Source organism: Populus nigra, chromosome 9 (assembly GCF_951802175.1).
Source record: "Populus nigra chromosome 9, ddPopNigr1.1, whole genome shotgun sequence".
Taxonomy (NCBI): Eukaryota; Viridiplantae; Streptophyta; class Magnoliopsida; order Malpighiales; family Salicaceae; genus Populus; species Populus nigra.
The window spans coordinates 3,927,842-3,940,617 of record NC_084860.1 but is presented as its reverse complement, the minus strand read 5'-3'; the positions used below and the strand labels follow the sequence as shown (position 1 = coordinate 3,940,617).

Sequence of the window (12,776 nt, the reverse complement as noted above, 5' to 3'; positions counted from 1 at the left end):
AGTTCTACAAATTAAAAAAATATTACATTTGAATATAAAATCCATTTTTTTCCTTTTCTTACCCTAAAATTTTAAAATATTAGAGGAGTACTTAATTCTAATCAACCTCCTACTGTTTTTACGAGAGACTACAAAGATTTGCGAGGAAAAATATGACAAAACAATTAGTTTTTTCTTTTTAATTACAAGATAACATGCGAGAAATATAAATATAACATCAAAAAATATCAATTGATTATTTAAAAAATATGATAAATATTATTTTTTAAAGTATTTTTATTTAAAAATATATTAATTTTTTTAAAAAAAACAATGTCAAAATAATATAAAAACATATAATTTTTTTATTTTAAATTATTATTATTATTTAAAGAATAGTTGGATTGTAATTAGTAAATTACGAGGGTAGAAGTAGAACATATGATGTTCAACGACGTGTCGTCTTCTTTGTTTCCCTCTGAGGTCCCTTCCTCCACTTCTCTTCTCTTTAAATGTGCCTAGCAAACTAACCAACTGAAAATTCCTCTTGGGTTGCAGGTGTAACAACAAACAGAAAATTTCCACTTCAAACACTTCAATCAACAAAATTCCCAAATGAAAACCCTAATTTTTATAAACCCAATTAATTGCGCAGCTCCACAATCCCCTCCTTCAATTTTCCTCTTTCATTTTCAATCAGTTTTTCGAGAAAATAAAAAATCCCTCCTTCGCATTTCCCATACAAAAAACCCTCTCTTTACTCACAACCCCCGACATTTCTCTCCAATCAAAGCATCTGCTTCAGACACTTATAATGGCTGGCACGACATGGGACTCATTGGTGGTGACTCAGTCAACTCGGGTGAGTCAACCCAGTTGAGGAATTTTCTAGTTTCTATAGGAATCGATGATAAAAAACATGTCTTTATGTTTATATTGGGTATTTTTTGTGCCCTTGCAATTTCTAGGGTCAGGGTTTCTTCAATTATAGTGTTTCCAGCTTCTGTTTTGGTTTTTGCTGTTGGGTTTTCCTTTGGGTTTGTACGTGGGGGGAGTTTTAACGAGTTTAATGTGAATGCAATTAAGAGAAAAGCTAAAGAGGAGTTTTTTAGGGTTTATAGTGAGAGGTTAAGGAGTTTAGTGGGTTTTTTTGATGGTTTTGATGTTAAAGCTAGTGACTTGAAGAATGATATACAGGGAGCTATTGATTCTAAAGAAATTAAATTAGGTGATTTGGAGAATTATGTTAATGTGATTCAATCGATAAAGGCTTCGGCTTTGAATGCGAGAAATATTGTCCAGGCAAATATCGTTAATTCAGGAAATGTTAATGGTGTGTTAGTTGAGAATCAGAAATCATCTTCATGTATGAAAGGTAAGGAGATTGGTGAAGTTGGGTTTGAGTTTTTACAATTTGTTGGGGGTTTGTTTGGAGAGAAAGCGGTTAGTTCAAAGAGTAATAAAGTGAAGGAGAAAGAGAAAGAGATTGCTAAGCAGGGGACTGCGAAGGGTGTGGAAAATGATCGAGCTCAAGGAAATAACTCGACGCCAGTTGTTGAAGAAGAGGTTCTTAATGCTGTTGATAATGAGAAAGCGAATAGGGATTTCCTGTTTTCTCAAGGTTCAATGAATAAGTCTGCTTTTAATTTGGATAGTCAAAGGACTAGAATTGTTTCAGAAAATGGAAAGATGAATTTGGGGGATGTAGGTGGGGATAGAAAAAGACTTGTTAATAATGAAGAGTATCGTTACCAAAATAACAGGTTGCAGTTCATGGATAATCATGGTGTTTATTGGAAGATGGATCAAAATAATGAAACTGAAACATGGAAATCCCAGGATAATCTATTTGATTCAGTGGATTTTGGTGTCAGTTTAGAACAAATGGAAACAGAAACTAACTTCGTACAAAAGCAGATGTACAGGAAATCCTCCAGAGCTTACAGATCCTCACACACCTGGAAGATGAGTGAAGATGAGAGTTACAGGTCTCAACTCAAAGAAGGGTGGGTGGATGATGATTTGCATTTAGGTGATCACCAGTCAGTACCTGAGAGTGAAGTTGTTTCGTCTTCTTCTTCTTCTTCAGTGGTTTCAGATGACATGGTGTTTGATAGGCACCTTACAGAAGCTAACAACCTTCTGAAACAAGCCAAGGAGTTTCTAAGGGGAAGGAGTGATGAAGAGCATGTAGAAATTATTTTGCACAAGTCTGCGAAGTTACTTTCCAAAGCCATAGCCATGAAGCCCATGAGTCTGTTGGCTGTCGGCCAGTTGGGCAATACATATCTTCTTCATGGAGAACTAAAATTAAAGATTAGTCGCGAGCTGCGAACTCTCCTCTCAAGAAGGGATCCGTTTTATGCAAATGATCACGGCGGAATACTCAAAGGTCTAGATGATCAGGTAATAAAGAAAGATAAAATAGCATCTGTACTTGTAAATGTGTGTGAAGAGTGTGAAGAACTCCTAGTTGAAGCGGGCAGAAAATATAGGCTGGCCTTATCGATTGATGGGAATGATGTGAGAGCCTTGTACAATTGGGGCCTTGCCCTCTCCTTTCGTGCGCAGTTGATTGCAGATATTGGACCAGTAAGTGTTCACTGGCACCTTGACATTGTTATAATTTTATTGTTGATTCTGTATGTACTGCTAAGGCTGCTTGGTTTGGCCCTTCTTGTACAAGTGTCCATGTAATTACCTCAGTTAGGATTTGGACTCCAGGAATAACCTTTCAGGTTGCAGCTTACTTTTAACAATTTAACATCCAGTGCTGAATCTTCAATCTTTTTTGGGTTTCAGGAAGCTGCTTATGATGCTGAAAAGGTGTTCTTGGCTGCAATTGACAAATTTGATGCCATGATGTCCAAAGGCAATGTCTACGCACCAGATGGTAACTTTTTTTCTTTACTAAAAGTAGATCGAGTTATAAACTTATACTGGAAGGATCTGTTTGACAAAAGATGATATCCATTTAAGACAATCGCAAAGGGAGAATCATGTCTTACCTGGAGTTCTTAGGAGAACGGCAATGTAGGAGTTGCAAAGATAAGATCATCGTCATTCAAACATGTTCAATTGCCAGCATAAAGTGCTTTTATTTGTGCAACAATAAATTGAATTCATTCAGAAGGAACAAAAAAGAAAAAAAGTGGTGTGTCAAGAAAGTATAAAATTATACTGAACTTTTTAACAATGGTGGATTGCAGCCTTGTATAGATGGGGTGTGGTATTGCAGCAGAGATCCCGTTTACGGCCAACTAATAGTAGAGAGAAAGTGAAGTTGCTGCAGCAAGCAAGGAGGCTCTATGAAGATGCTCTTCATATGGACTCTAACAATCTTCAAGTAAGAGAAGCCTTATTATCATGTACGTCTGAGCTCAATCATAGGCTATTGTAATCACTTTGAAGCAACAGTTGATTGTTTCAGTGCTTTCCATTTGTATCCCATCCTCATTCTTTCCAGTTTCAGTTCACCAGCTAGGTTGTATTCTATGTATAGAAAACAATACCCAGATGAGAAAATAAAAGGAGGAAAGGTCTTGCTAATTTTTTTTTCGAGTCATTCTTCATCATCCTCAAGTAACTGATACTGTCTCCTCCTTAATTTGTTTTTGGTATATTTAGATCGTTTTAATATGTTAATTTTAAAAGTAATTTTTAAAATTCAATTCACAGCCATTATGTATTTTTTTTCTTCTTCGAATTACAATTGTTAAATTGTAAAGCGTTGAGTTAATTCAGTCCATCATAAGAAGGTCTCATTGTCAAACCAATCCCAGTTCTGTGATGTCCATTTTCATTGATGCTATGTTTTCAAAATTATAAAATATTAAATTGAAAGAAAAGAAACCATTGAGCAGAATGTTGGCGTAAAATCAAAGTTTTGGCTCTTCCTTTTTTAAGTGCCTGATTCTGAATGCTCACGCCATTGACTTCAAACGTTCCCGCAACACTTTAATCATTCCTGCGAAGGTGACAACACCAAGCAAAGTGCCATCCTCTTCAATAACCCATGTGCAGCTTACACGATGTGAAAGAGCCTGAATCATCACTGCCACCAACGAGCTCCATGGATAGCACACGGTTGTCTGGGCGGTACCCCTCACCCCTGCTGAATGCCCAGACACCCCCCCACTCCTTCCCATTCCAAACTCTTCATCTGAAGAAGATGAATACGATGACAATGATGAAATTCCTGATTCCTCTTCTATCAAGTCCAAAGCAGGTCCTAGATTCCTCTCTTCCAGTCTTTCCTTCACCAACCTTAACAGGTCCTCTGGTGGGTCACGGCAGTCTATGTAAGCCATCAACTCCCCAGCAGAGAGTGTTGCGATTGCAGCTGCCACTGTCTCGTCACAAAAGTTCAATGTGAATGGTGAGATTTCGCCAATCAACTTACCATCTGTATCAAGAATGGCTACAGATGTTTGTTTAATGAGGGACTGAGAGATCAAGGGCAATGCAGAGGAGGCAGGGTCATCATAATGGACAGTAAAGAAGGGTTCAGAGTCAATGAGGCCGAGGGACTCGATGGTGTGGTTTGGAGTTGGAGAGAAGAGGCCAATGGAGTTGAGGAGGTAACGGATTATGTCTTCCTGAGCCAGCCAGCAGTACTCACGGTTGTTGTGGAGGGTGGAGTTGGCTGCGGATTTGTATACCAGCTTTCTTGTGAATGGGTTGCGAAGTGGAATCACAAGGTTCAGTGCCCCTCCAAGGATGGCATCTATGGCCTCCAACAGGCTGAGAAAGAGCAAGAGAAAATCATTAGATGCGCAAAAACACACGATTACGACTGAGACAGATTAAACAGATCGGAAAATCTCAAAGAAAAACAGATACAACTGCAGTCATAGTAATGCGAGGGTGGTAAATTCACTGTCAAATCCATTAAATAATTACATTCTTTATGGCAACACGCCTTTCTTATGTAGAGTTCACCCTACAGAAAGAGATGTTGAGCCACAACGCTCTCCGGCAGCCACACATCAAACACTCCAAAATTTGTTCCTTTTATGTAATTTTTCCGTGTGATTAATTAAATTCCTGTACTTAGTTGTCGCATATAAAATTCATCCAGATTTGAAGTGTTATGCATCACATGAAAAATCTATAAACATTGAAGTTTCAAATAAATAAAAAATTAATAGCGACAAATTCTTGACACGGACAATTTAGGTGGGGACATTTCAAGTCAGCTTGAGATTTTTTTGAAGAAAAAAAATATTCAACCAATACGTAACCTAACAATGAACAAGTAAAACAATATAGTTGGTGGTGTGATGATAACAATTAAAAATATACAAGGAAAAAAAAACATAAAAAATATTCAATTCCGTGACAGCCACATTAAAAAAAACTCCAAATTCCCTAAAAAATCAGCAATTGAAAATCCAAATCTCAGAAAGAAAAAAAAATCAAGAAATGAATGAACATGCCTGGCATGCGGTTCCAGGTGCCTAACAAGTCCAGGAACCTTAGAATTTAAAAGCACAGAGACCGGTTCTTGAAGGGCTTTTCCCGGATTCTTCAAATTCTCTTCTACAGACAAGAAGCAAATCACATCCACCAAGCAAACCTTGCCAACGCATTTACATTCTTCAAAGTCAACCTGGATCGATATTGGAGAGTTGCAATGGTGAAGGTGATCACAGCTCCAAACGCTTAAGAACAAATCACCAGATCTTTTGAGAGCAGACAACGCGTCACCGACGGTTGCAGAAGCTGACAGAGAGCTCAACGCAGGTTTTCCAAGACACAGGTCAGATACCTCATTAGATAAGATACTGACTGCCATGCACAGAAAGAATTTAACAGAGAGAGAGAGAGAGAGAGTTGTGAGAGAGAGAAATCTGGAGAAACAAGACGGCCTGATGGTGTGGTTTGGAGAGAGAAGAGGCAGCTATGTGAAAGGGAGGCGGTTTTGGATTATTTATAAGCAAAGTGTTTTTTAAATTTGGTGAGATAGGTATCGAATGTTTTTTAAATGTATTTTTAATTTAAAAATATATTAAAATATTTTTTAGAATTTTTTAATATTAATATATTAAAATTATTTTTAAAATATTAATTTAATATTTTCTTCAAGTTCAATGAATCTAAATACAGTCTTAACTGCAACGTCAATCAATCGTTTCTTCAAGTTTAAATACAGTCTTAAATCCAGTACATATTTAAACCAGACTAACATGAAAGAGCAAGTATGTCTTTTTATATAGTTATTGTTTTGGATTTTATATAAATATTTTTTTATGGTTAATAAATCTAATATAAATATTGTTAAATCTGATATAAAATCTAATATAAAATACATTCATTAGTATCACACATGCAAAATATATATATATATATATATATATATATATATATATATATATATATAAATGAGTATCTCTTTGAATAGTTTTTATTATTATTAATGTAAATGTCTGGACCAGTTTGCGTATACCTCGACTAATCCCACATGCCCTGAAGTTAACAACCATGTAAACCTATAATGACCATCATATTAACAACCACATGACTTGAGCTTGAGATCACATGAGAGCAAATTTCTTGATCTCAAGTTTTTATTATTGGACCATCTAGTAAATGATTGTATTTTTTTAAATAGTTACAATTTTGGGTTGTGTATGAATATAAAAAAAATACTCTATAGGTTATAAATAAAATATAAATATTATAAAATCCGACTTCAAATTTAATTTAAGTTATATAAATGAGTATTTGGATTTTATAGAATGGAATCCCTACCGTGTGATTTTGATTTTGAGAAGGCATTTTAGAGGGGGGATGGACTGCCTTCAAATTACAGGTAACATAATACAATATATTTAAGATTTAATTTTTATTAGTTGACGATGGAAATGTTTATTTTTCCTAATTTGTAGTTATTTTTCTTTTTAAATCCAAACCAAAATCGTGGTTTGGATTTCAAAAATAGAAACCGTTGATTTTGTCAACCCAAATCCCATACCTAAACACAAGATTTAGCATGTACTTGACGTTTTGGAATCCGATATCTAACCCCATTGTGTCCCACAATTAATGAACATTCAAATACATGAAAAAAGGAAGATCCAAGTAGATATGCTGATTCTTTCATGCGTGATTTGATAGGAGTACAATGTTGATTATTTTTTAAAATAATTTTTATTTGAAAATATATTAAAATAATATTTTTTATTTTTTAAAAATTATTTTTAAAATTAATATCTTATCACAAACCAAAGGCTACGGGTCTCTCGCATGATTAAGGTGTACGGAGCCAAGTTTCAGGTTGGAATAATTGCTGGAAAGCTTACATCAAGCCAGCTTGCTGCAGAAAGATAGCAAGTCTCTACCAAGGAAATCCCAGGACCATTTCTTCTGGGAGATATTTCCATACAAGAACAAGAACAAGAACAAGATGTGATTCACAGCAACCATGATCGATGATCATATTCTGTCACTCTTTAACGTTACTAACAGTGAGATAGAAGGCCTTAATTATACAGAGAGATCAGCCATGGTTTCTTCCCTCCATCGAGCTCTTGAATATTCTTTCAATTTCTAACTCATCAGACTAATAGATCAAAGGCATGCATGCCTGTTTCTTTTCTTTTTCTTTTCTGAACTTGACTAATAGCATATCTTTTCGAATATGTTGTTTAATTTGGTTAATTTTAGCGTGAAGTAGATGGCTTGAGTTTCCATGGCCTCACAATGCTAGCTTGTGGCAGCAGCTCAGCCAAGTTTCGCTACACTTGAGTCATTGTCGTCCTAAGTATATGAAAAGGAGCCGTGTTCTATCTTAGAATCAGCACTCTTTAATTCCACTATTTGTTACAGAACATGTTTGAAAAGGACGAGGAAGAAGAATAGGATTGCGATTTTTACTACTGAAAATATGAAGCAGAAGAGCTTTAAATTTGTTGAGAAAATCATCGAGTGATTTGAGATGATTTTTTTAATATATTCAAATTAATCTTACTAATTTATTTTTAATTGTATTACCCCACAAGAGTAAACTCATACTAGTTTTATGATTAAAAATTTTATTTAAAGAAATGTATTATAAAATTAATATAAAAACTGTTTTCTACATATCATCCAAGAATTTAAATTTTTAAATTGAATATTCATTAATTTGATAGACCCTTTTTGTTCTTTTCATTTCTTTTCCTGTTGGCAATAAAAGTTAAAATGGCAAAGAGGTTGGGTTAAATTTTTCAACTAATAAGTTCACGTCTTCGAACTTCAATCTTATTGTAGGTAGACTAACCTCGATGGAAATAGAAATTCATGAGGATGCTCTTTCTTTTTTTTTTTTTTATAATGTTTTCTTTATCATAATAAAGAAATAAATGGTAACCCCAATTTAAAAATTAATAATAAAGAAATAAACGGTAACCCCAATTTAAAAATTAAAAAAAATGTTTGTTGAAGGCTTTGTGATTTTGGATCTGTTTGGAATTATGATTGTGGTTTAAAATTTTTTTTATTTAAAAATATATTAAGATAATATTTTTTTATTTTTAAAAATTTATTTTTAATATTAATACATCAAATTAATTTAAAAATATTTAAAAAATAAATTTTTAAAAAATACAGATTGGATCTTGTTTTCAAGCGACCCTTGCCCATTGTTTCTCGCACTGCACAAATCAACATGGCCCGAGTGAGGGCGGTCATCGACACTGTGAGTCTGTGATAGGGTATGGGAAGATATCACGTGAGATGTTTATTATATTATATGATTTTTATCTAAAGAGAAATTTATACGAAGTCAATACCTTCACAACTTATCATGGGAAACCCGCTAGGCCGGCTTCTCTGACCATTTACTTCTACCATTTTCAACACGTGTCTAGTAGCCTGTCTCGTAGCTCATCAAAGCTGTAGAAAAATGCAGGCTTGATGCATATAATTCAGTTACGTGTTCGGTTTTCTTGTAAGAATGATTCTTAATTAAAAAGGTATTAAAATAGTTTTTTATTTTTTAATATAGATATATTAAAATTACTAAAAAATATATTAAAAAAAACATTAAACATGTTAAACCGTCAAAATAAACACGCGACATTGATAAGACTTCTAATTTTTACGAGGATATTGTTAAATTGCTTGGTACATTTTTGACTATGGAAGCCCCAAAACAAAGTTTAATTTATAGAACACCCATCACGGGACTAGATGAGAAAACTAAGATCATGTTTGGTAATGGATGTGGCTGTAATTTAAAAAAAAATAATTTTTTTTTAAAATTAATTGTTTGGTATCCAATCACTTTCACATTTTCTCACAGCCGTGATTGAAAACTGCTATTTTATTATATTTTATTTTTGTTACCTTGCTGAGAATTGGTAAATATAAATTAATATGAAAATGGGAAGAAGGGTTTCAAAAAACCAACTTCTATTTAGTTTTTTTTATATAATTTTTTGGATTGGAGGAAACCACCTCTGGAAAGTGCACTTTGTGGACTCAGGTGAGTGAGAAAAACACCGGCTGTCCCAGGCTTTTATACAAGATGCACATCCTAACTCGAACTTGAAACCTGCTATGCAGATCTCAAATCTTTTGCCACCACATTACGTCCCTTGAAAACTACTATATAGTTTCTATATCTATAAAGATATATAATTATTTGTCACAATTATAGTGACTTCAACTATAAATATTATCTTTGTATGTTATAAGATAAGGTAAGGTGACTTGAACTATAAATATTAATATTATCTTTGTATGTTATAAGATAAGGTAAGAATTTCTAGCAACTTAAAATATTTTTTATTTAAAAATATATTAAAATAATTTTTTAATTTTTATTTTATTTTTCACATCAATATTTTAAAATTATTAAAAAAACAATAAACAAACACAATTAAAAAAGCAATACCAAACCGGCAAAAAAAAATCTAGGGATCAATGAAAGAAAAAGCCCTGTACAAATTAATCCAGTGCTGTCTCAGCAATGACGTTTTTAGTCGTTGGGTCCACCACGTGTTCTGACGTGGCAGATAAAAATGTTGCAGGCAAGTCATGGTATAAAAAGAATTATATTTAGGCGCGTTCAGGCAAAAGACAAGGAGATTTGGAGGTGCACCAAGTGCCCGTGCAACTGACAGTGAAACGACACGTCTGTCTACCAGGCCTCTGTCCACGTCATGGCATGCCTCGATTAAATTTTCATGTCAAGATAAGTAAAACACATGCTAAGTTATTAACTTGGTTCCACGATTTACATAGTAAATTCATGACAAAATATAGGTAAGCTAGCATGATGTTTATAACTTTGATGATATGATTAAACTGTTCAAAATCTATTTAGGTCAAAATTTAAGATATATTTTTTTAAAAATTAAAATAATATTACATTAAACAATAAAAAATAATAAATTCTGATTCAACAATAAACTTATGAATTAACATGTGACATAATAACTATGACACCTTTTAATATCAATTCCAAACTAGTTTGAGAACTATATTTGCCTTCCATTTCCTAACGGTTTGAATAAAAAAATATATAAAAAAATAATATTAAGCTGACATAAGCTATATTTTAAAAAAGAAGCAATGCCAAATGATAAAAACAAAAAAGTAAATGAGAAAAATTTCAATCTGTATTAACTTGTTAAATTCATAACTCAAATTATTTAATAAAAAAAATAAATTTAAAAAAACATTAAAGCTCAATTCTCAATAAATCAAATATTAAAAAATAAATATTTTGATTACATAATGAAATTGAAAACAAGTAAAAGTTTATAAAAGAGATAAGAGAAAAATAAAGAAAAAATAAGAATAAAAATCAAATTTAAAAAATAAAAAAGTTAGATTTTGACGAAATTAAAAAAAAACAAAACAAAAACTACAAATAAAAATAAAAAAATAATAAAAATAAGAATTGATACTTTAAATATCTCCAGTAAAGGAACTACCCTCAAATTTTAATTGTCATGTGTGAATTTTGAGGCGGGAGAGAGAGAGAGAGAGAGAGAGAGAGAGAGAGAGAGAGAGAACAGCTCTAACATAAATCTATTTAGAAAAACAAGACATGCGCTGCTGGTAGAGAAAGAGGACTTTATGAGAAATCTAATAATACAACAAAAGATAAATTTTCACAGTCAGACGCATCGTCTAAGCATGATGGAACCCTTCCATGGGCACCTCCGTGCATGGCACCCACCTGACAAATTTTAAAAAAAATAGATAATTTTAATTAAAATGAAATATCAACTTACTTTTTTTTTTAAGTTTAATATAGGTGTTCAAGTTAGCTTGCGTGTACCTCAACTAATCTCACGGGTCCTGAAGTTAACGACCATGTAAGCCTTCAGTGATCATCATGTGAGCAACCACATGACTTGAACCTGAGATCACAAATGGAACAAATCCCTTAATCTCAAACTCTTATCATTAAGCCACTACTTAGATGGATACTTACCTCTCTTTCAATCTAGATATAATGTAATACCCAGCATGAAAATTCAAAAACTACCCCAAAACACGCCTAAATTAAATTTCAAAAAACCCATAAAAAGCCTTAATTAATGTGAAATACATGAAAATTCAAAAAAGTCCATAACAACTAATTATCTGGTTTTTTCTTTTAAATATAGTGAAAGTATTTAACTGTTCTAAAAAAATAAAAATACTTTGGTATCCCATTAAAAATAAAAATTACAAATGCATCGCATTGAACCCTGAATTTATTCTTCTAAACTAATTGAATGAAGGATGAAATCTTCAATTTATTATTACAATTCATAGCAATATATCTCAAGTGCTATAATATCTTTTCCACGTCCTATATATTTTATTAATAAACAAATCGTCATCCTCTGTTTGTCTAGTCAAGTCGTAAAAACCTGTGTTCACTGTACGTACGGGGTGGGCGCCACACAAGCGCAGAATGCGTGATCAAATTCCTCGCGAGAAGCATTTAAATCTGTTGAAGCCTCTGGCATCTTAATTTACGAGTTATGACATGGTGGGCCCATGGCATGTATAAATCTTATGACAAAATCATTCGAGTGGATCCTTTTTCACAGAGAAACAAAAGATATTATTAAATGCTACAAGCGCGTGTGCTTCTAGAACTCACATGATGTTTTAAGAAAATATATCACAATTAGTTTATAGATTATCAAATTCTTACATTATGGTTTGTTCCATCTCTTTTACTCAAGGAATAATTACACTTGGTATTCTATAGTTTAATCAAGATTATATTTTGTATTCTAAATTTTATTACATTCTGTATATGACAGTCCAAAAAAATCAATAAAAATTATTTGATTATTTACAAATTTCTTATTATTTTTACATTTAATGAGTAAATAGCCATTGAATCTCAATTTTTTTTCAAGAAAACTGTTTTGTTAATTTCACACCTTTTTTTATATAAAAAAAAAGATTTGTTGCTCCCCGCTTCATAAATATTACAAAAATATCATTATTTAAAAAGAAACTCATATTTCAACCATAATCCAATCAAATTAGTATTTGATATTGTGATAATTTTTATGGTTGTGATTTAAAAAAAAATTTATAAAAAGTATTTTTAATTGCTATTGGTTTAGTATTAAAATACAAAAAAACCCTGTATTTTAACATTTGATGCTCGAGAGGTATTTGATTTCCTCTTATTGCATCTAATTTTAACCTGAATTCATTGAATTTTCAGTTTTGTCTTGTTATCTCCACGAGTATATCAATAATTTCATAAGGATTCATTTTATAATTCTTTTGATTACCAACTTTATTAGGAATTGGAACGTTTCTCACCCTAGTTTTGAGAAAATATTTAA

At 32.5% G+C, this 12,776-nt stretch overlaps 2 protein-coding genes across 2 annotated transcripts; one reads left to right on the top strand and one right to left on the bottom strand.

Moving 5' to 3' along the window:
- The first annotated feature begins 467 nt into the window (after nucleotides 1-467).
- Nucleotides 468-3,528, top strand: LOC133703407 (uncharacterized). The gene is made up of 3 exons (XM_062127893.1): nucleotides 468-2,571; nucleotides 2,782-2,872; nucleotides 3,189-3,528. The coding sequence occupies exons 1-3, from the start codon at nucleotides 595-597 to the stop codon at nucleotides 3,377-3,379; spliced, it is 2,259 nt and encodes a 752-aa protein (XP_061983877.1). The 5' UTR covers nucleotides 468-594; the 3' UTR covers nucleotides 3,380-3,528.
- A 288-nt stretch (nucleotides 3,529-3,816) lies between these two features.
- LOC133703408 (CBS domain-containing protein CBSX5-like) lies at nucleotides 3,817-5,905 on the bottom strand. Its single transcript, XM_062127894.1, has 2 exons — nucleotides 5,418-5,905; nucleotides 3,817-4,722 (listed from the first exon to the last, which is right to left on the bottom strand). Exons 1-2 carry the CDS (start codon nucleotides 5,774-5,776, stop codon nucleotides 3,903-3,905), a joined length of 1,179 nt encoding a protein of 392 aa, XP_061983878.1. The 5' UTR covers nucleotides 5,777-5,905; the 3' UTR covers nucleotides 3,817-3,902.
- Nucleotides 5,906-12,776: the final 6,871 nt, after the last annotated feature.